This window comes from Musa acuminata, chromosome BXJ1-6, assembly GCF_036884655.1.
Source record: "Musa acuminata AAA Group cultivar baxijiao chromosome BXJ1-6, Cavendish_Baxijiao_AAA, whole genome shotgun sequence".
Classification (NCBI taxonomy): Eukaryota; Viridiplantae; Streptophyta; class Magnoliopsida; order Zingiberales; family Musaceae; genus Musa; species Musa acuminata.
Genome location: NC_088332.1, coordinates 229,493 through 251,662, shown reverse-complemented (window position 1 = coordinate 251,662; position 22,170 = coordinate 229,493). Strand labels below are relative to the sequence as shown.

Here is a 22,170-nt window from a genome sequence, read left to right as displayed (position 1 = left end):
TAGCTTTTCGTTCGATTAGCTTTTGTGTTATTACAACAGATATCAATAGCTACTAAAAATTTTGTACAACCCATTGTCCCACACTTTAATGGTCATTATGATCATTGGAGTATAAAACTTCCTTGGCTCAAAAAAATGGTGATAGAGTACCTAAACTAGCAATTAAGAGTGATGTTGACAAATATACAAAAGGCAAAATTGGAAGAACAAAGATTGAAAAATCTAAAGGCACCAAATTATTTTTTCAAAGCGTTTGATCATTCAATCTTAGAAATAATTCCTTACAACACTTCCTAGCAAATTTGGGATTCCATGAAAAAGGTATTATCAAAGATCTACTAAGGCAAATCAAGTGAATCTATTTCTGATTACTTTTCGAGTGCAATGGCAATCACAAATAATATGTGCAGCTATAGTGATAAGATGGAGAATGTTGCTAATGTGGAGAAAAATTCTTTGGTCAATAAAATTTTAATTTTGTTGTTTGTTATAATAAAAAGTCTAAATATACTAATGAAATTACTATTGATGAATTGCAAAGTCCTTTACTTGTTCATGAGAAAAAATCATCCAACAAGATAAAGAAAAGTACTACCAATCAAAAAGGGTAGAATTATGAAAAAGAAAGATGGAAAGAAAAAATAAACACCACAAGTCACAAGACAACAAATGTTGCTGATTCCTTAAGGAAAAGAAACCATGGCCAACATTCAACTAATCAAAAATCAAATTTTGGAGACAAATCCCATATTAAATGTTAAAATGGCCACAAGTGTCATCATAATTGTTCTGGATGTCATACAAATTTAAAATGTTGTGAAAAATAAAATTTTATAGTGGAGAAAAATATCCCTTTTTTAGTGCTATGTCATCAAAATAAAGAGACTCACAAAAAGTTATGATATTTAGATACACGTGTGGGGATAAGGATACATCTTCTCGAATAGATGAATTCTTCCAAAGTATGGTAAAGTTTGAAAATGATTCCATAGTTTTTATCATGGGTAAGGGGAATGTGAAGTTCCAAACTAAAAAATATTTAATCCAAACTATTTCTGATGTTTTATTTATTCCAAATTTGAAAAGAAATTTGGTCAATATAAGGCAGCTCCAAGAGAAGGGTTATGAGATCATTTTTATTAAAGGAGTTTGTTAAATTCAATATGGCTAGTGAAAGATTTGAATATTCAATTTAGAATTATCCGGAGTGCAAACTTCTATCTTGCATGGAAGAAATAAAATGCATTGATGTGGAGTATCACTTTTTACGAGATTTGATAAAGGAATATATAATTAGTCTCATCTATTGCATGAGTGATGATTAGATCGTTGATATCCTTACAAAGCCTCTCGAATTTATAACGTTTTAGACGCTAAGGAATCTGCTTAGAGTTTTCACCCCAGATTCTTTTAAACTGAATATTTTTAGTTTAAGAGATGGAATGTTGGGATAAGTAGATGATTTGTAAAGAATGATAAGATGACATAATCTAGAATTATCTTAGGAGTTTGAGATGTCATTTAAAGTTTATTTGTCTTATCTTTCATATGTAGGTTGATTCTTTTAAATCTCCTTTTGCAAGTTCATGTAAAGAGATAAATGAAATAGATGTGTTTCCTCTCAGCTTCTTTTCTTCTTTGTTCTTCACAAAAGCCAAGTCTTCTTCTCTGATATGAAGTCCTGATAAAATGCCTCACGAGTTCAAACTCCTTGTCAAAAGCAAGCCAATATTAGGTTTAGTCATTAGCTTACAACTAATGTTGACTGTCATGAGAGTTACATAATCTCATGCTGAAACTTAAGCGTAACAAAAGGACATGTAATCAGATCCATTATCTAACTTTGAACTATATAGAATAGTTCATTTATTCCTGACAACAACCGATCGGTATCGTCTTGAAGCCATCTTCTTTCACTTCCCAGTTCGCGACGATTTAGAATGCGGCGATCGCATCTCACGGAGCCTTCTTTCATCAGACAGTAGCTTGGCAAGCCTGCGCATATATGTCGTTAAGAATGCAAACATGAATTTGATTCATATACTTGCAAGATGTGAGGTTTGTATGGTCACCTTATCAAAGCTTCCTCATTAGTTCCTTCTCCCTCACTAACAGGCTCAACATGACCAGTCTCCAAATTGACTCTTGAGACCGGTTTCTTCAGTAGCATTTCTCCAACCTTGACAAGGTTCTCCAGGTTCTCCTTGGTGGACGTATCTACTGATGCTAGTATTCCGCTCAAAGCATCATCCTGTTCATATCCATATAATGTTCTCAAATATAGGATTACACAAAGCAGTAACAATGTGTCTGTGTCAAGTTAGGCATCATCTTAATCCAAAAGCTTAAATTATAAACCGAACTCCATATATTTTTAACATTCTTTTAATCCTCTTTTTAATATTTTTAACACTATTTTAGTCATTTTCTTAATCACTTCTCACACATAATTATTTCTTAAAATCGATTATATCACAATCACAACTTAACTTTAATTACCAAGCTCATCTTGACTTTGATATTATTTTTTTAAAATCATTTAGGTCAATCATTAAGTCTGAATTAAATTGGTTAGGGTTAACATAAACACTATCTCAACCCAAAAGCTTAGTCTTAAATAAATTAGTCACTCGACTCTCTCAATATTTGCTAATGTTGAACTATTCTTCTAATCTTCTTTTTAATATAATCCTTACATATGAATATTAGAAGAAAAAAAAAAAAAAAAAGGCCTCGTACCTCAATTCGGAGGTAATTTTTCCCGGAATGCAATGCTTGGAAAGCTTCAGAGATGTGGATATCCACCATGTCTGCACTTGCTTGCATGAATGCATCTACCAATGGAGTGGAACCATTACTGAGCAGCCAACCCAATACTCCCCACCTCTTTGCATGGTTGGCACTGTACCTTTCTTCCTTGGATGAGCCGGTGCCAAGTGAGATAACCAAGAAGCGGTGGTAGTCCATTGGTTTTATAGGGAAGAAGTCTTGGTTTTCTTCAAAGATCTCTTTGGTTATTTCTCCCATTGCAACCAAAGCCTGGAATCAAAAGTGATTAGGTATACTTCTTTCCCAGCATTCTGCTTTAGCTTAAAAAGCAGGTCAATAATACCGGATTATTTGCTGCTAATCCTCCATCGATAAGATTAAACTCTCTTGTATTGCCTTGGGAGTCTTCAGTTTGGAAGTCGTATGCTGGAAGGTAAGTTGGAGCTGCAGAGGTGCCAATGCAGATATCGGAAAGCCGAGCATCAAGTAATGGGTTGTTCTTTACCTGCAGAGAACATTAACTACGCATACATATGTAGCTGAGAATGCATTGTTTCTCCAAACAATGGGTTTCGAACCTTGTATGATGAGAAGATGGTCGGCTGGAGCCTCTTGATATCGAAAGTTGGGATGACCACATTGGTCAATGTCTGATGCAGCCGTGTCTCCCCTAAGTTTCTCCTGATAAGCTCATGAAGATACTTCCCATCATACCTCGGTCCAATTATAGCTCGAATAACTTTCGCAGCTGTGTTAAATGGCCAGCTAAGGAAACAAACAAGGAAGTCAACTCGATCAGTTCCATCACATCAATTAACACCAAGAAGGAATCAGTAGTGACCTGGACTGTGGGAAGATCTTGGGGGAATGATTCAGGTAAAACTCTTTGATGTCCTTTGCAGCATAAAGAGGTCGGTTTTGCATGTTAGGTGCAGTCAGCATTGCAGTTACCAGACCACCGGTGCTCGTCCCCGCCATGGCATCAAAGTAATCTGCAAGTCGAGCATCTTCACCATCCAGTTTCTTCTCGTTCATATTCGAACAAGAAACAAAATGGTATGTTAGCTTAAGAAAAAGTATATGCTAATGCTGCCTAAGTTCAAACTGCATGGTTGTTAACTTATGCATCCAGTTATATCATATGTAATTCGAGAAATTTGATCTCTTGAGGTGCTCATTACAAGAAGATAATGGGATTGTAGCAATTTGGAGGGATGGAATTCAGTTCAGTGACTGTTAGGTGAGTTTGCTTGCCTGAAATCGAGTATATGAAAGAACGTATTAATTAGGTTATATACATACATACATACATATATATATATATATATATATATATATATATATATATATATATATATATATATATATATATGGAAGTCTGTCGTGAGTTATCAATTGTTAGGCCTTCCATTTGCCATCAAAATTTATAGACAAAGTTTCATCTTGGGCAGAGTAATAGCAAACACCATAATAAAAGCAGATTGTTCTAAATTATAGCAATTCTTACAGTCTCTCGGGTTCTATCTCTTTTTTATTTTATTTTCTAAAGGAAGATAAAATTGGAACGCAAGGCTCGTCAAGATTCTATCAGATTAAATTATCATGGTAAATGTGAGAGAAAGATATCACACGATAGGTGATTCATATTTCATTTTTTTACTGTAGCACCCGTGTTAATTAGGTTGTAAGAAGCTAAACAAATGGTCATTGTGTTGCATCAAGACTTCATGCATGCACTTTTAGGGTGCAAGTTTTGGCATGATAAGGAGGAACACATGAACACAGCAGCAAACACAAAAAGTACACAAGGAGAGAATCTATGGCTTTGCTTTTTTAGTTTCTACCTAAAATTAGGTTCTGCATGAGAAAGATCTAAAAGCAGAAATAAGTGAAATATAGATCACATTTCCCTGAGCACTGAGATGTACCTGAAGTTCTGATTCCAGAAAGGCTAAAATAGTTGCAGGGATAATTCCTTTGATCCCTCCACCATCAATGCTGAGAATGGTGATCAAGTTACCATAAGTTGGTGCTTGGATCTGTCCAATGGACTTTGATTTCTCCATGAGTAAGAAAATGAACTGCTACCTGGACAAACAAAAGGAACAACAACACCTCGAACAATTGTTCGCTGATCATTCTCGGAGAAGATAAAGAGGTATAAATAGAGATCACCATGAGAAGTTTGCTCCTACTGTTCTTCTTCTGACTTCCGATGAGGCGGCTCGTCAAAGTCATTAGCATGATTCAATTTTTAGGATTACATTAGCAGCACTAATGTGATGGAGAATTGTAGTTCGGAGCAAGCAACTTTCTTGAATGTTAGTTGGCTTGGGTGCGTTGAATCCTAAGTGAAAATATGCATGCGTGGTGATAAGTTCTTGTCTTCTTGCATGAGTAATGCCAAAATGAAACTCCAACATATGATGAGATCTTTAGTTTCTGGAAAGGAATAAAATCTACTTTACAGCTTACTTCAGAAATTTCCAAGTGTTGGCTTATAATTTCACTTAATATGTATATGACTGAGCTCTACAATTTTCATATGCTAAATGATGAGGTCTTTAGCAAATTAGTGCTGACAACCCTCCAAAGTTGTTTTAAACCAGACTTATCATCTTACATATGTTTTATTAGTCAGTAGGTTTTCATCCAATGTGATATGGAGCTGCATCCCACCATTTAATTGAAGATTTAATTTTCATGGAAAGTTTTTTATCAGATACTCTTGTGGAAGAAACTAGCTTTTGTCAGGAACCACATATCAACAAGTTCAATACTCTTCCTAGAAGAACCCTAATTGATAACTAGCAGTTCACAGCTTACAAGACACGGCAAGATAATATTTATAGGGCTATACTATTGTGCATCCATTAGAATGTGGATCAGAAGTAGTGCGGTCACGTGTGTCGTAGTAGATAGGAAAAGAAAAATGTAGCTATCAAGAAAGAACAAGAATAATAATACATAATATTTTTTATTTTACTAAAACAAACTTATTATAACTTCTTCTTTAGTATGAATATATTATATTTATATAGTCTCCATGAATATATTATATTTAGTATGAATATCTCTTCTCCATTTTTTTTTTTTAAGAATCAATAATCATTTTGGTTCATTATTCAATATTTAATTTAATTTATTCTTCTATAGAACCTTTAATTTGTTTTACCTCTTGATATAATAAATTTCGAATTAAGAAGTTTAATTTTAACTTTTTTTCTCAAATTTGTTTCATGTCAAGATTCATTCTTTTGACTTTATTGAAATATTTCCAACTTGAGGAGGAGTTTTATGAGTATATAAATCACTCCGCTTTTTTATTTTTTGATATAATCACTTCTAAAATAAAATATAATATCAATATAGTTAGACTTTTTTATTTGGTTAGATTTTCTTTTTGTATATGAAATGTCTGAAGTAGTCTTTTTAACTAAATTACATAACAAATACAAGAGGCTACTATTGTAATATATTCTCCTTCACAAATGAATAGAGTAATTATAGATTATTTTTTTTGAAGACAATGTAATTGATTCACTAAGTTGAAATAGAAATCTCGTTATTGTACTAACTTTCAACTCAATCACTATTACTGAATCTAACGAGATCGAAGTAGAATATGTCATAGTTAATTATTCCCTTAATATATCGATCGTAATATCCTCCTCTTACCAACATTCAAGTGAGATGCTTTTGGATTTTCCATAAATCTATTAAGAGATGAACTTTACATCTGCAACTTTTTCCTTTGCTGTGGGAATCACAGACTTCCTGCTCTAACTCGTCGATAGGTTAACGACAAAGAAAGTAAACAGACATAGTTATTGCAGAAGCAACAGAGCATGACTTCAGTTTTGGCTAAGTGGCAACGCAAAATTGTGATGTTTTAAGCATTAGACTTGGAAGGAAACCCATTGTAGGCAGCAAAAGAAAGGAGAAAAAATCAATGGCAAGTTGTCATCTACATTTACTTTTTTTTTATCTTCTAAATATCCTATCGTAGAAAACTACATTACGGGACTAAAAAGATATATCCTTCATTTTGACAGATCTAAACATCAGCCTCTACCGATTCCTGCACAATACTCATTTCATCGACTAGGATGTCACGTGTCAAATTTTGATTAAATATCAATAATGATCCTACTTCTATCTTCTCATGTTATGATTATGTTGTTGGAATTAATGTATCATGAAAAAAATAATTATATTAAGAGATGAAACACATTAAAAGTTTGAACAATAAATCAAATTGATTATAGAATAATAAGTAAAATTAATTATTATTTTTTTTTAAAGAAAAATTAATAATCTTTTGAAGAAGAGAGATATATGTTAAATATAGTAAATGTGATGTATCCATACAGATTATATAAACCACATAAGTTTCCATTTACTGAAATAAAGAATACTTTATCATATTCTTATTCATGTGTGATATTTTCTCAATATCTACTTCATTATTTGATATCATAGCTATGTTCATCTTCCAACTTAAAATATCTAGATTGATAAAAAAAAATTATTATATATGGTACATCCAAATAAAGATTCTTTTATGCTCCCAAAATATGTGTGAGTTTGTAGAAGATATATTTGTTGAATCAAGAAAAAAAAGTAATTAATAAAAAAATAACTTAAGTTGAAGTTAATAATAATATATATATTAAATCTTTATAAATCAATCTTAATCTTACCCACTTCCGACGTGAGACTAATCAAAGTATTACAATTTTTCATACATTATCCTTGTCAAGGTTCAACATAACTTGGATCAAATCCTAACATAATATATATATATATGAGGCATAGTCTAATAGTGACTCTGATGAATTCTCAGACTCTACATTCAAATAGCTTTTATCCGCTTGAACCTTTTCATCATACTCAAATACTATTGTTTTGATATTAAATATCACAACATGAACCCAATAGGTAAATTGATCTATCGTTTAGCTTAAATTATTGATCAAAATATCTAAGTTAAAATTAATAATAATATGTTCAGCCATCAATTTTATTCCAAGTGTAATAATAATCACAGACTGTGTTATTAGAGCAAGTGGGCAAGTGATTTAACTAACACATTGCTTTAGAAACGGATAGTCCGAGTACATTATCTTTCGTTCGTTCTTACCATCCAAGGCATTTAACCCAATTCCCCTCTCTAATCTGCACCATGGCTTCTCTTTCAACAGTAGAAGAGTACTTCCACCATCAATCAGCCTCCTTTCTTATGGTTTTTGTAGGGGTCATTAGAACCAGATACGAATTACCTGCCATTACTCCAAAACTTAGCAAAAAACAAATGGGTGGTGAGCACCCCACCGCAACGTAGTTCACAGTAAGTGTTCGTCCTTTTCATAATTAGTCAATTAAAAGCATCTATAATTCATGTATCATCGCATATCTAACAAAAGATGACAATCGTCCACAAAAAAAGTCTTCCAAAAATAACACTTTAGCTCTCATCTTGCCAAGGTTCTCCAAACTAGTTCTACACCCAGCCATTCCAACATGCTTCTTTTTTATCTTATGAAACACCATGCTCTTCTTACTAACATCATACTGCCTCTCGTGTAGTGTAGTTCTTCCTGTAATTAATTACATTCGAAATTGAATTAATTTAGATTCGATTAACAAATCAGCTCGAATCGATTTAACAAAGAAAAATCGAGGTGAAAGCTAAGGAACGGAGGACGAGGAGAACCGAAACTAATCGATTTAATAAAAATAATTTTCAAATCATGAGCTTTTCATAGGTTCCAATATAATTTAATGATGATATTTTCGTACAAATGAAACAAAAAAAAAGGGTTGCATCCGATAAAAATGAACGGGGGTATATTCCGTAAAAAAAACCAATTGTAGGGTGCTATTTGGTTAATTGACCTTTGAGGATGCGCTGAAACTCCTTTATTTTTCGTGTTATGATTTGATGAGATCCATCTCCGTCCTTCCAAATCCAAACCCTGTTTCTCGCTCGCATAGCTAGGAAAGATCGATGGAGACCACCAGCGGCGAAAGGCGCCGAGAAGAGGGCTCATCGAGATCCCTTCCTACCCAGAGGAACGACGACGACACCGAGAAGAGGGGACGGCTCATCAAGATCCCTTCCTACCAAGAGGTCTTGGGGACCGCAAACTCCTCCTCCCCTAAACCTCACAACCCTTACCCTTCCTTCTCCCAAGTCTTCTTTATCAAATCATCGGAGTTCTACACGCCGCCGCTCCCTTCTCTTCCACCTCCTACGTCCAGTGCCGTTGATCCCCCTCTTTCATCGACGCCGCCATTTTCGTCCTCTCCTGCCGCTGCTTCGTCTTCCTATTCATCGGGGAGCGCGTCGGGTCAGAACCGTAATGCTATCCTTGTAAGCCACCGGCAGGTGAGAGCTTTCCTCTTCTTTGGTTCCGAAAATTTCCTCCTAGTTTAGGGTTTCCCTTTTGTTGCATCACCGGAGTTGAGAAATTTGTCACTTCAATTGGCTTTCTACGCGCAGAAGGGGAATCCGTTGCTCAAGCATCTTAGGAACGCAAGATGGACGTTTGCGGACGTTGTGTGCGACTACTTGCTGGGCCAGAGTTCGTGTGCTCTTTATATAAGGTACACACGACGGCTGTTATTATTACTTTTTTTTTTTTTTTCTCGAGAGCTTTCTTTTGTTTTCTTTTTTGGTAGCATTCCGAAAGTGAGAATTGCGTCTATCATGCTGTAATCGATGGCATTTGTTATAGTCTACACAGTCAACTCTGGTTGGAGCATATGATACTGATTTGCACCAAAATCTATGTTAAACATCTTAGCTCTTCCATTAATTGCATACGTCTGAAGTTTGCATTCATTCTATGATAACATAAACTTCTTCTGTTTATATGTTTATAGTGATATTATTAGAATAACTCCCTCAAATATTAATAAAGAAATGTAATTTCAAAGAAGTGAGGAGTAGTAAAGAACGATACAAGAAAGAGACATAACTTTCTATGATAATTCTTTTAACTATGTGTAATATTCTGCTCAATTGTGCATATATATATATATATATATATATATATATATATATATATATGTTAACAGACCTTTACGAATGTAACTTTAACAACTGACCTTAATAAAATAATTACCTAAGCCATTTAACAAAGCTGCTTTTTCCTTTTTCTTCCTTTTTTTTCTTTATGGCTATTGATTCATACTGTTTCAAAAACACTAACTTGATTAAGTCAGTTTCAAACAAAATTTAAATTATCTTTCTATCATCCTTTCTTAATTTAATTCTTGTTTGAGACTGACCTAACCAAATTGGTGCTTTTGAGATGATGTGAGTCGGCAACCATAACATAAAACAAAAAAGAAAGAAAAAAAAAGAAAAGTTGCCTTTGTAAGGTGGTTTAAATAAATCTTTTATTAAGGCATGTTGGTAAAGTTACATCAGTAAAGAGTTGGTTAATGTCATTAGTAGGTTATATAATATAACATTACCAAGCTAGTAGAATATTTCATATAGTTGAGAAAAATTATAAAAGAGAGTCATTTTATGTCTCTTCCATTTTTTACAAGTAAAATATGCTCATAAGGATAATTTTTAAGTCAATGTACTTAAAGATATGTATATATGAAAGTAGTACTTAAAGATATTTGCTTTAAATCATATAAGATCTTTCATAATTTATGAACTTTCTTTCAATTTTTTTCACAAATTTAGGTGGTTCAAAATAAATTTCTTCTTTTAATTTACAATGTGAAAATACTAATTTATTATCTAATGATACATTGATCAATTATTTTGATCTACAAATAAAATACTAACCTCACTGATTTTTATATATAGCAACTGCTACAAGTACCACATCATAATCTATCGTTTATTGTATTTATAATCTTTTGCTACTACCATCCTATCTCAATTTTGTTCTGTAGATCCACACTACATGCTATCTATCTCCATTTTTCATATTATCTATCTTTAATCTTTAAAGATGCTTGGATCATCATCTACAAGATGTGCAAAGGGTACTAGAACATATTCTACTCCATCATTTGTAAGTTCATAAAAATTATTAAAATAGTCTTTCATCCAACTTAATTGTCTTCTTATTCTTTTGGGATTTCTAGCAACTGATACATATGGTAATATTGAAGGTTCATTTGAAGTTGGTCGACTTGGAGAACCTTTAGCTAGGGATGAATCTCCTTCGAAGTCTGAACGTACTTAGTTGCTTATTTTGTTCCATAGTTTGCTATTTATCTGTATTTTTCAAGTTATCTGTAATAAGTTTATTTTTATCCAAAGTCTACTCGAAAGCAAATTTTGCTCTATATGCTTGCAAGCGCACCTTTATTTCGCACCTTGGTATATTTTCTGAAGGATCGACGAACTATCACGGGATGTTTGGGCTGTAGTGATATAAAAATATTGGATTCTACTACTTAATAAATAAGTTTAATTGCTACTTTATTTTTCTTCCTATGATCTCCCAACTCAATCTTTTGTCTTGTTATGAGAGAATCTTCTTCTTTGCTTGACTTTTTAAAACTTTTATCAACAATATCCTGAATATCTGATATTTGAAACATACCTCCATCCGGAAACTTCAATTATCATAATCTTTGGCAGTGAAGCATGCAATCTGAATTTGAAATATATAGAAAGAAGCATGTCGATGATTTGGATTTGTTCTTCATTGATGTGATGATCAATTCTTCATGGTCATCATCTCATGACCTCTTACACTATCTTTCTCTGTTTTTTCTCTCCTTACTTGCAGGATCTTAGAGCTCTAATGCTAGATTAGGAAAACACCCTCAAATATTGGGAGAAGAATACAATTTTGAAAAAGTGAGCAGGAAATATAGATTAACAAAGAAAAGTCATAAAATGACTCTTTCTGATAATATTTTTCAACTATATGAAATTAATAACTGACTTAGTAATGTTTCAAACATATAACCTATATGTAAAGATATTAACCGACAATTACTGACCTAACTTTAACAACTGACTTAATAAAAAAAAAAATCTGAACTGACTCACAAAGGCGCCATATATATGACATGTTGTTTTGTGGCTTTGGCCTGCAACTACTCGAAGTTATACTATTAAGCTGTTTGTCAATCTTTTAATGCATGCGCCCACATGAATCTGTTTATATTACATGATTCTGCTGCATCTTGTCATGAAAGTTGCTGAGATTTTGACAATTGCTTGTCATCATTTTGCTCTTTTAATAAGCTTCTGATGTTTGCAGTCTCCGCTATCATTTGCTCCATCCAGACTACTTATACTATCGAATAAGAGAATTGCAAAGGAACTTTAAGCTGCGTGTTGTCTTGTGTCATGTTGATGTGGTGAGCTTAAGTAACTTGTGCTTGCAACTTCTTGTTTTATTTCAATTTTTTCTTTTAGTTTGTCTTACTATATTGACTTTTAACTCACCTGGTTTATTTAGGAAGATGTGGCCAAACCTTTGCTTGAAGTCACAAGGACAACAATGCTTCATGACTGCACACTACTCTGTGGATGGAGGTACTACCAATGCATTTTGCAGTAAATTTTTGTGATTATTTTATATGTAGTTATAAAAATCTGCTGGAGATCAATTGAATGTCAAATTTGATCCACCTTTGTGTTTGTTTGTAGTTGTTCATGTGAATGCATGTAAGCTGTTACTACATGACATTATTTATCAAACATATTGCAGATAGTCTTTCACCAAAAATGCTCAGCTTGAGTCCAAAGTGTAAACTTTGTGATATTGATGGATATATTAATAAAAATAGTCAAATGCTAAATTTCTTGAAGCAATACATGCTATAGCTCATTCCTTGGCAACCTGTAGAACTTCAAATTCACAATTACTTTGTTCTTTGTTCTAGAAAGGTTCTCTCGGTAGTTTAGCATTGTATGACAGTTTCTTTAACCATTTATATACTATAGACTTCCACTCAAACTAATTTTGGGATGAATTGGAGTTAAAAGAAAATAATATCATTTACAACAAATATGAAAATAAATGATGTGATAATGTATCATTAGCACATCTTGGCTTGTAATTTACCTTTGGCGAGGGACAAAAATATCCACACTATTGTATAAGTAGGATTATTTAAGTTCTACCATTCTAATAATGATATACATGTTGTGCTAGTAGAAGTATCTAGCATTATACAAAGAGAAAATCTAATTTTTGAAAAGGTACTTTTGTACTCCTTTAGTGTTAAATAAGATTCTAATTGTCTGGTTAGGATGTTGATTTAGAGCTAAATGTTGTCAAGCTTTGCATTTGTCTTAGTGTGAGATGGTGTTAGACCAAGAGGTTACGAGTTTGTCCAGTTCAAAATGTGTTGCACAGCTACGTTGGAGGCATGTGCAACAAAGCATCTCCAAAACTGAAGTTAGCTTTCGAGTCAATGGTGTTGGTTGAATGTCGAGTAGTAAGAGCCAAATGTACTAAAGAATGAGTCTCCTCGCAGAATGTACTCGAGGGACCTTTTTGTAGTGACGTTTAGGACTGTTGCACTTGAAGTTGTAACTTATCATGGTTTAATGTCGAAAATTATCATCCATCTCCTTGGGTGTTAGGTATAATCATGCTGCATCAAATTCAGAGAATATAGTGCAGTTGTGAGCTGGGTCGTAACGTTCAGAGAACTTGTGTTAGCCATGTGACAATGAGGTGTCAACCACGTGGTGTCAAGGTGTTGGCCACATGGTGTTTGGTGTTGACCATGTGGTACTGGATGTTGGCCACATGGTGTTGAGTTGTCGACAGTCCTTTTGTCGCCCCCTATTGTGCTTCGACGTGTAGAGCAAAGATGGGGCACGATGCAATTTTTGTTACTACTGACCATGAGGAAGACGATTTAGTCACACTGTCGTCAAAAGATCACTTTGGGTCAATTCAGTCGTATCGTTGAAAAAACGGTTTGAGCTAATTCGACAATGTTGTCATCGAAGTAGTGCCTTGGGCCAGTTCGATCATGCTGTCATTGAAAGAACACTTAGGGCCGATTCGATCATGTTGTCATTGAAATATCACCTTGGGTCGGTTCAGCCATGTTGTCGGACTTGGGAGTGTTGGTTGATTCAGTATGATTGTACCGCTTGAAACTTCTTTTGTCGTCAATAGAGTTAGGCCACATGGCAAATGAGTTGGCATATCTGCTTATACATGTGAGCTGTCATCTTCGCCTTGGCTTCCCGTAGGTGTGCAGTTCAGTGATTGCATCGGATCCAGTTGGATATGATTCCTAGCATTTCGTAATGATGGCCTAACATCCTCTATACTTGGCATATTAAGGAGCTCCATGTGATCGTCTATCAAATCGTCATGATTTGAAAGGTTCATAATTATGGCTTTGGATCATACTTGCCTAATTAGGTGTTGCCACCTTAATTATCCAAGCATACCATGGGGTAAACAAATTGTTGATGGTAACCCAAGGGTCATTTAGCCCCTATAAACATTGACCTTGGCCTATTCGTTCACCTCATGTTTCAGATGCTTTAGAGGATTTGGGACTTCCGATTCGGCATATTCAAAGAACTTCGAGGTTCGTCTTACAAGGTTTGAATGTGTTTCTATTTATCTTACTCCAGCGGTTCGGACTCAGACGGTTGGCAAGTTTTGTCGTTGCCTTTAGTGTTGGTAAGGTAAGCTTCCTCATCTAAAGGGGTTGAAGTTGCACTTTTGAGAGAGGCTATCCCTTCAGTGGTGAATCCCTCGAGTAGTAGGATTTTGTAGTCCTTGATTGAGTTTTTTAACTTAGACTCTTGAATTTATACTTCCAACCATGTTATAGAAGCCTTCCACATCCCAATTGAGTTCGAGTTAGTAATTGCTTGTGCTGGTGATTGGTCCTATTCGTCAAATCACTATTTATGCACGGGCATTGATGTACCAGATGGGGAATTCAGTTTCATCTACTCAATCTACTTTAGGGTTTCAACTTTCTCTCTATCTGATCTGGTCGTAAAGTTAAAAGAGCATTGAGCTCCAACATGCGCTAAAAGAGAAGGTACTTTTTTTGTTTCTTCAAGGAGAGGTGGCCTATTAGATTGTCTTAGGCCATTTGGAAGTTTTCCAATACTGTCCACCCTCGAGGTTGCATGGGCTACAGGATCAATTTCGTCGGATTATTTTAGCTTTGGCCGAGTCATCGCTTTCTTTCATGAGTGAGCAATGGCTCGTGGATGTAAGTATCAACCCTATGTCTCGCGGTTGGTATCTACACCTTTCACCTTTTATTCCTTCAACTTAAACTCGATGTTAATTTCTCCTTTGGTGTGCTACAAACAAATCTTAGAGGAATCATCCTCAAGGCCACATCGAGTAAAGGTCTACATGACACACCCTTCCCGATCATTGCATCTAGAAGAGTAGGCAACCCAAGAGCAAGGCAGAGACTAGGCCTCAATGAATGTTCGAGCTTCCTTTAGGCCTCGGATCTACCAACCTAGAATGCTTGAAGATGAGAGGAGGGCCTTGGCATAAAACTTGGCAAATAAACGTCAGGCAGGTCCTCCACCATCACCAACCAACGTCGAAGGATGAGTAAGCTTCCTCTTTGGCCTGCCTAAATGAGCGGGTTGCTCCCACCTTACCAAGGAGGAGTCCTCCAAACCTACCGAATCCTCCCACGCTAGGTCTCGGCATGGGGAGCAACACTAATAGTTGGAGGGCTGAGACCTCCATCTTCCTCGGCACGCACCGGCATCTATTGCCCATAAGTTTGCTCAATCAAGCGGACTTCATTATGTTGTGAATTGGCGCCGAGTTGATCCAAAAGGGGTGAACATCCCCTCTAATTAAATTGGGAGATTACCGTGTCTAGCCGACCCTAGGAGTTTCCACGGGAGGCTGCCCCAGTGGAACTGGGGAGTAATTTTGGGTCTAGCGAAGTGCTTGTACGTGAGGTCCAATGAGGACCTCGTGACTGATACGCACAAGAATGCCATTATTGTAAGAAACTATAGATCGAGACTTTTTCCCTTGAATTTTCTAGGTTGTATCAAACTTGTCTTTTTTTGCAGAACCACCATATCATGACGATGCTTGTTAATTGAGCCTGAGATGCCTCGATTACTATGTTCGCCTTGATGAGTGAGCGAGACGACTTAATGAATAAGGCAACCGAGTGGGACTTTTATCATGGAGGAGTTATAGCAGGATGGTGAAGTTGAAACACAACTAGTGTCAGAGCTCTAGAGTTGGCTGGAGGTGGTCAGATAGGTGATGGAGGAAGCTCGGGCTGACAAAAGTTGAATCTACGAGATGGCATTGAAGGCCCAGTTCGAGATCACCTCCCTCCAGTCCGAGGTTGCATCCCTTCAGTGCATCATGGAGGGCCTTGCCAATCAACTCCAAGCCGAAGAGGCCTATCAGTCTAAGTACAAGGTTGAAGGGATGACCAAGTACAAAGTGTCCCGAGGGTTTGAGAAGGGGTTGACCTGATTGTCATACAACACTTTCGATTTTGGGTATCAACTAGCAATCTTCTGGACATGCTTTAACCACCTTGGGCAGGCACTTCCCAGAGACCCAAAGTTTAATGCCTTATCGACAATGATGTTCCCTTTGTCAGATCGGATGGAATCAATAGTCGCGTGAGTCTTTATCTCTTGTGGAAGGTGAAATCGAGCTTGGTGAGGAGGTGGAGGCAATGTTAGCTGGGGGACGACGTGGTTTTCCTGAGACATGCTTAGAGAGGCTCTCCTAGCGCCAATTTGTTAAGGCAAATTATGGTTGTTCAATTAAGATGTTGATTTGGAACGAATCGAGGTCCTACTAAGCATTTGTCTTAGATGGTGTTAGACTAATTATCTCCAAGCCCATCCAATTTGGAATGCATTGAACCTTGCAAAACTATATCGGGGCCATGCTCGACATAGCCCCTCTGAAGCTTAAGTTGGCTTTCAAGTTAGTGGTGTCGACTAAATCCCGTGTTTGTAAGAGTCGAATGCACTAGAGAATGAGTCTCCAAAAGAACGTATATGAGGGATCTTTTTATAGTAAGGTTTAGGACCATTGCATTCGAAGTTATGATTAAATGTTCGAAATGGTTTGCCTGATGTTGGGTGTAATCGTGATATGCCGAATTCAGATAAGCATGGTCGTGTGTGGAATTTGGAGAAGCATGGCTGTGAACGGGTTGTAACGTTCTGAGAGAGAAGTTGCATCATCTACGTGGCAATGAGGGGTCGGCCATATGGTGCTGAGGTGTTCGGCCACATGATGCTAGGTGTTGACCATGTGGTGTTGAGGCCACGTGATGTTGAGGTGTCAACCATGTGGTATTGAGGTGTCTACAGACCTTATAACGTTATGCCCATATCATTTAGAAAAAGGAGAGGCTTGATCAATATATCATCTTCTATGCACCTTTTTCAGCTCATCCCTTGATGAATGAGAAACTCTTTTTCCTGCAATTGAATCTAACCTTGTCAGTTCTTTTTAATTCAAAACCATGTAGATATTCAAGCATATCTTATTAAATTTATGTCAAATTTTAAACTAAGCCAAGAAAAAGGAAATATTATTGTGGGCATTATGGATTCTTGCTGTTGTTTTTGCAAGAAAAAAGTCAGTAGTCTTGTGGATCTTCTAGGAATCATACTTCACAACTAGCTTTCTTTCCAATTCTTTCAAGGACAACTATCACATTTTGTGGTTGTCGATGATTCTTAAAACATGACCATTAAGTTTTTATTTTATTATTTTGTTATGTTTATGTGGCAATTTATTCAGTTCAGAATCGATGTTTGTTTTTTTGAGAAATATTCTCAACTTATCTGGTCTTTATTGTATTTTTGTGTGGTATTTTCTCAAAAAGAGGTTATTTTTCTCTTACAGACACTATTTCTCTCTGGCATTTCTTCTCAACTGACATATCCACCTATAAATGCTTTTAGTTAATGCAACATGAAAGAGATCAAATATTAACTTATTGTCTTATTTTTCTGACAAGGAGTTGTCCATGTTGCATACATTGTGTAAAAGCTCATTCAGGTAGTGAGTATTTCACAACTTTTCTGCAGGTTTCTAGTTTCAAACTTTCTATTTATGGAGATTTGAAGAAATCTGTGAAGGTTGCTTATAGTTTAAAGTTAGAAATTCTTTTTATATATACAATTGCAGAATTTTCTTGAAATCCTCTTTCATTTGTGTCTAGCTACTCTTTTGGTATAATAGGTGCAGCTTAGGTGGAACACTTTGAAGAATGTGTTCGGTACTTGGAAACATTTTGTTTCTTCTTAGCTACTCTTTCATTTCTTTTCCTAACATTTTGTTTCTTCTTAGCTTTGAAGAATGTGGTCGGTACTTGGAAACGTTAAAAGTCTATGAAAACAAACCCTCTGATAGCATCCGAGAGCAAATGCACAGCGACTATCTTTCACGGGTATTTTTTTTTGCCCAGATTTTATATACTAGCAAGGTCACTTTTTCTTTATTGGACACATGCAGAAAAAAAATGAAAACCTTCATTGAAGTATACATATATATGAGTACCTCTAAGATTCCACTGATTTATCATAAATTTCGTGATGTTGACCGTAGGAAGTTTCTTTAACATGCAAGGGCACATAATTTCAGATCAATGCAATTTTCCAAAACTGCAGGCACCAACAGTTACTTTTATGTTACTTTTTCTAATCAATTGACATTTATACTTTCTACCTTAATATATAATTTTAACTTAAGTTATGATGAATTTCAGATTTTGTTTTGCATGTTTTGATTTAGTTAAATGCTGATCTGCAGTTAACTCATGCACTTACAAGCATTCGACATGTTAACAAGACTGACGTGGTAACACTTGGTTCAACTTTTGGGGTAAGCTTGAAAGTTGAATTTTGTCTGATGTATCCTTTATTTTTTACATCTATTCGTCTGAGTATGCCCTTATGAAAAAAATAATACATTAATTTGCAACTTTTGACATACTTTTTCATCTTATGGCTACTAGATGAATCAACGCATAGTACATCTGAATACTTAATGAGCAAGATAAGTGCTCATTGTTCCCTAAATCTTCATATATGACAGTCCCTTTCGCATATTATGGATGCTTCCATGGAAGACTTAGCTCGTTGCCCTGGCATTGGTGAACGCAAGGTACTTCATCTTTTTTGGTGAGACATGGTTATTCTACATATTATTTTTTTAAGAATATATATTTTTAATTTGTTTTTCAAGTTGAATATCTGAATGGCTAAACAGTTATACTAGCTTCCATTTCTGTTTGGATAATTAAACTAAGGACAACTATTTTCTGTATGCAAGAGTAATGGCAATATTTTATGTTTATCCTTCTTTGTCATTTTTCATCACTATGATAGGAGAAATGGTGGTTGATTGATCATTCTAACTGCAAAATAGATGATTCCAGTCAGTCAATGTTTCTAGAAGTTTGCTTTACTTAATACTGAAATTTGGCAGTGCATTTTCCAGATGACTGAATTCTGTTTAAAGCATTTGGTGGTGCATTTTCTAGAAGTTTGCTTTACTTAATCCTTCTTTTCTGCTGGATGTCTGGAAGACTTTTGTGCATAATTCTGTTTAAAGCATTGATATTATATTGCATTTTGACAAAGTAGGTAGTCACTGCTAGCAACTGGATTCTGCTGCACACTGCAGAGCATATCCTGCTTCTTATCATATCTAAGATTCATAGGTGGGTTTAGAATCTGACAAGGAGTAAAGATTTAAATCAGCTAGGATCCATTCAATTCGGCTGAGAGATTTGTCATAGGACTGAACATCCAGATCAACTTGAATCTAGCCAAATTCAGTTGATCCTAACATAGACCAATGAGAGGATGGTCGAATGATGGGCCCCACTATCTGTTGGTCGGGTTTGGTTGAAAACCCTCAAGCAATTGCGGTTTTGCAATTAGATGTCATTTCCAACCAAGACTGGGTTTGGGATCGGGTTTGGCTGATTTCACTAACCATGGTTGTAAACATCATACTCTTCTTAGGACTGGCCATTTTCAGGCAAATTATATTTTCACCATAAGTAGGATTTTTTTCTTCTTGCGTCATAAGGCTTTCTCCTTCTGTTTCTATCATAACATTATCTTTTAAGATTTATCTTTTTTACAGCAATTATTACAGGATTTCATCGGTAGGAAATAATTATGATATCTAGTCTTTACAGTTCGATCATGACAAGCTATCCATTAATTCTAATTATTGTGCAACTTGACTATATTTTCTCGACCCAGTGCAGATCTTTCCCATGGTTCTTTAGTTTGAGTTATAGCTCATTTTTTACCTTTATAATTCATTGTGATCGCATTTTTGATCATTTATCTACATTTTTATAACAATATAGAAAAACATGATTGAAAAATCTCAAACTTCCACATTAAGATGCTGATGGTTGTTGTAACCACAGAACCTGTAAGTCTTACACAAGGATCTGGTGATTCGGAGGTTTTTGTTGGCAGTAATTTGAAAATTAGTAAGTTTTCTCCACCTCTTGTCTCATTGGTGGTTTATTATTGATTAAGCCAGTGAGAAATCTTAAAAATGGTTCTCTCTGATTGATACAACCGAGTGCTTGGGAATGTTGTTCAATCTATTTCATCCTCTTTTACTATGGAACATAAGTTTATGATGCCTAGCAAAGATTAGCTCTTTTAAGCTGGTGATTTTGTTTTTCAGATAGCTGAAAAATTATTCAATGAAAAAGGATTAAGATAGAGGAAGCAGGAAATTGAAGAGGTGAGGAATAAGGGTCCATGAATCAAGGTCTAATTGGGCATGATGTTCTAATGCGCCATTACTGTTGGCTGTTATGTGGTAGATTTAATCTCAGCAGGTCGCTTTACTGGATGGAATGGTTAACTGGTCAAAGTGACACCAGTTGGACTTGTAGGACGAGTAGGTAGGTGGGAGAAATCTATATGGACATGTCTAGGATTCCTGTTGGTTTAGATGACCCTTCTAATCGGACAATAGATTTTAATGATTTGTTACTATGATTTGGAATTGCATGGTTGGTTTTACCCTTTTAGATTGTCATCCAATTCTTATGGTTGGGGTTGAACTTGAAGCTCTTAATTGCAGGTGAAGCGCTTGTATGATACTTTTCATGAACCTTTCAGACATGTCTCCGGTCAGCCTACTACTGTTGTTCCCGAAACCCCCATCAGGGATAAAAATGATGAACCTACTACTTCCACACACAATGTGGTTGAACCGGAGGGGCAAAGGCCAACTGCATCTAAACCTCAAAAAGATACTAATCTTAGCGTTAGATCAGCCCTGACTGCTGCCTTTGCCAAGTATCGCAAAAGGGTCCGGAAACAGGATGCCAAAACCACCTTGCTCGAACAAGGAAAATACAGCAGTACGGAGGCCTCAAAAGATGGAGAAAACTGAGGTTTGTTAAACGATAGTGGCAAGAAGATAAGCCAGGATGATGATGATGAAGAAGCCATGAGTTTGTTACTTTCTACATTCATCACACATGCACAGCCTGCCTTCCTGCATTTATGTTGTACAAACTGTTGATGACTTAATATTGGTTTCTGGCTACGGTGCACAACTATTGTAGCTTTAGTTCCAGCACAATGGTAGATTCTTTTTATCCTATATATGACGAAAAAGGTTGCTTGATGCTCGTCTTGCCTGCCTTTTTGCATTTGATGAGTTCCCATATATTTTTCGTAGTCAAGAACAGATGCAGTTGCTACTTCAAGGTAATAAACATAAGACAGGCCAAAGGTATAATTTTCGTGGTAGACATGGTAGTATATCAGCTAGCGAATTCCTGTGTCTCAAAGCCGTCTTCATTATCATGTACAGGTATTCATGTTTACAAATCCAATCAATTAGTAAGACAGTAATGGTGGTGTCTTCATTATATTACGTACAGTTATTCATGCTTACATATCCGATCAATTAGTCTGACAGTAATGGTGGCCTATCCGAGGTAAAAGTTAACCTTACTACCAAAGAAGTTGGTTTTCCTTAATTAAAAGAAAAAAAACTTCTCTTAAAGCACATCATACTCGCAAAGAGAAGTTGTCAGCGAAAGACCGAATAAGTGGTAGGTGTCAGCAAAGATGGGCAGATAGCCGTCATATTAATAATACGCCCGAAAAGAATGACGGCTAATAACAGCATAACAACGACGCAACACTGTTCAAGCTAACTCCTAATCGACAACTGTAGTACTTGGAAGACGACGAGGCTCTAACGAGAGAGTGACACATCAATTTGACACACACGTTATGAGATGTCTGGTCGTGCCAATCTCTGGTGCCACATACAAAAAGCCAGCGAGTCTCTATGTCATGATAATTCCGTGTTATGAATTTTGCCAAACACAGATGTCGATGGATCAAGAAAATCGCCCCCCACCCCCGCCCCCTAGTCAGAGTGACTT

The 22,170-nt window shown here is 35.8% G+C and overlaps 2 protein-coding genes across 4 annotated transcripts; one reads left to right on the top strand and one right to left on the bottom strand.

The window, feature by feature from the left end:
* Positions 1–1,711: 1,711 nt before the first annotated feature.
* On the bottom strand, positions 1,712–4,896 carry LOC135675475 (patatin-like protein 2). The gene is made up of 7 exons (XM_065185648.1): positions 4,698–4,896; positions 3,611–3,792; positions 3,348–3,534; positions 3,113–3,274; positions 2,740–3,039; positions 2,073–2,251; positions 1,712–1,995 (listed from the first exon to the last, which is right to left on the bottom strand). Exons 1-7 carry the CDS (start codon positions 4,833–4,835, stop codon positions 1,914–1,916), a joined length of 1,230 nt encoding a protein of 409 aa, XP_065041720.1. The 5' UTR covers positions 4,836–4,896; the 3' UTR covers positions 1,712–1,913.
* Positions 4,897–8,720: 3,824 nt separating this feature from the next.
* LOC135582640 (DNA excision repair protein ERCC-1-like) lies at positions 8,721–21,398 on the top strand. 3 transcript variants are annotated; one of them, XR_010513873.1, is made up of 9 exons: positions 8,721–9,160; positions 9,275–9,378; positions 12,021–12,120; positions 12,222–12,298; positions 18,072–18,171; positions 18,534–18,605; positions 18,819–18,887; positions 20,173–20,238; positions 20,847–20,983. XR_010513873.1 is itself a non-coding variant. In XM_065185646.1 (8 exons), exons 1-8 carry the CDS (start codon positions 8,780–8,782, stop codon positions 21,159–21,161), a joined length of 1,218 nt encoding a protein of 405 aa, XP_065041718.1. In that variant the 5' UTR covers positions 8,721–8,779; the 3' UTR covers positions 21,162–21,398. The 3 variants fall into 3 exon arrangements, 2 of the variants coding, with proteins under 2 accessions (XP_065041718.1, XP_065041719.1); XM_065185646.1 differs by lacking the exon at positions 20,173–20,238 and having other exon boundaries at positions 20,847–21,398; XM_065185647.1 differs by lacking the exon at positions 20,173–20,238 and having other exon boundaries at positions 18,819–18,904; positions 20,847–20,984.
* The last annotated feature ends 772 nt before the right edge of the window (positions 21,399–22,170 follow it).

Bases quoted from the DNA above. Each gene is read 5' to 3' on its own strand.
- LOC135675475 (XM_065185648.1), bottom strand. From the start codon at position 4,835: ATGGAGAAATCAAAGTCCATTGGACAGATCCAAGCACCAACTTATGGT. The intron at 3,040-3,112 runs GTATTATTGACC...TTTTGATTCCAG, and splicing joins GATTAGCAGCAAATAATCCG to GCTTTGGTTGCAATGGGAGA. The intron at 2,252-2,739 runs GTACGAGGCCTT...GGATATGAACAG, and splicing joins AAAATTACCTCCGAATTGAG to GATGATGCTTTGAGCGGAAT.
- LOC135582640 (XM_065185646.1), top strand. From the start codon at position 8,780: ATGGAGACCACCAGCGGCGAAAGGCGCCGAGAAGAGGGCTCATCGAGA. The intron at 12,299-18,071 runs GTACTACCAATG...GTTTCTTCTTAG, and splicing joins ACACTACTCTGTGGATGGAG to CTTTGAAGAATGTGGTCGGT. The intron at 18,888-20,846 runs GTACTTCATCTT...TCTTAATTGCAG, and splicing joins CTGGCATTGGTGAACGCAAG to GTGAAGCGCTTGTATGATAC.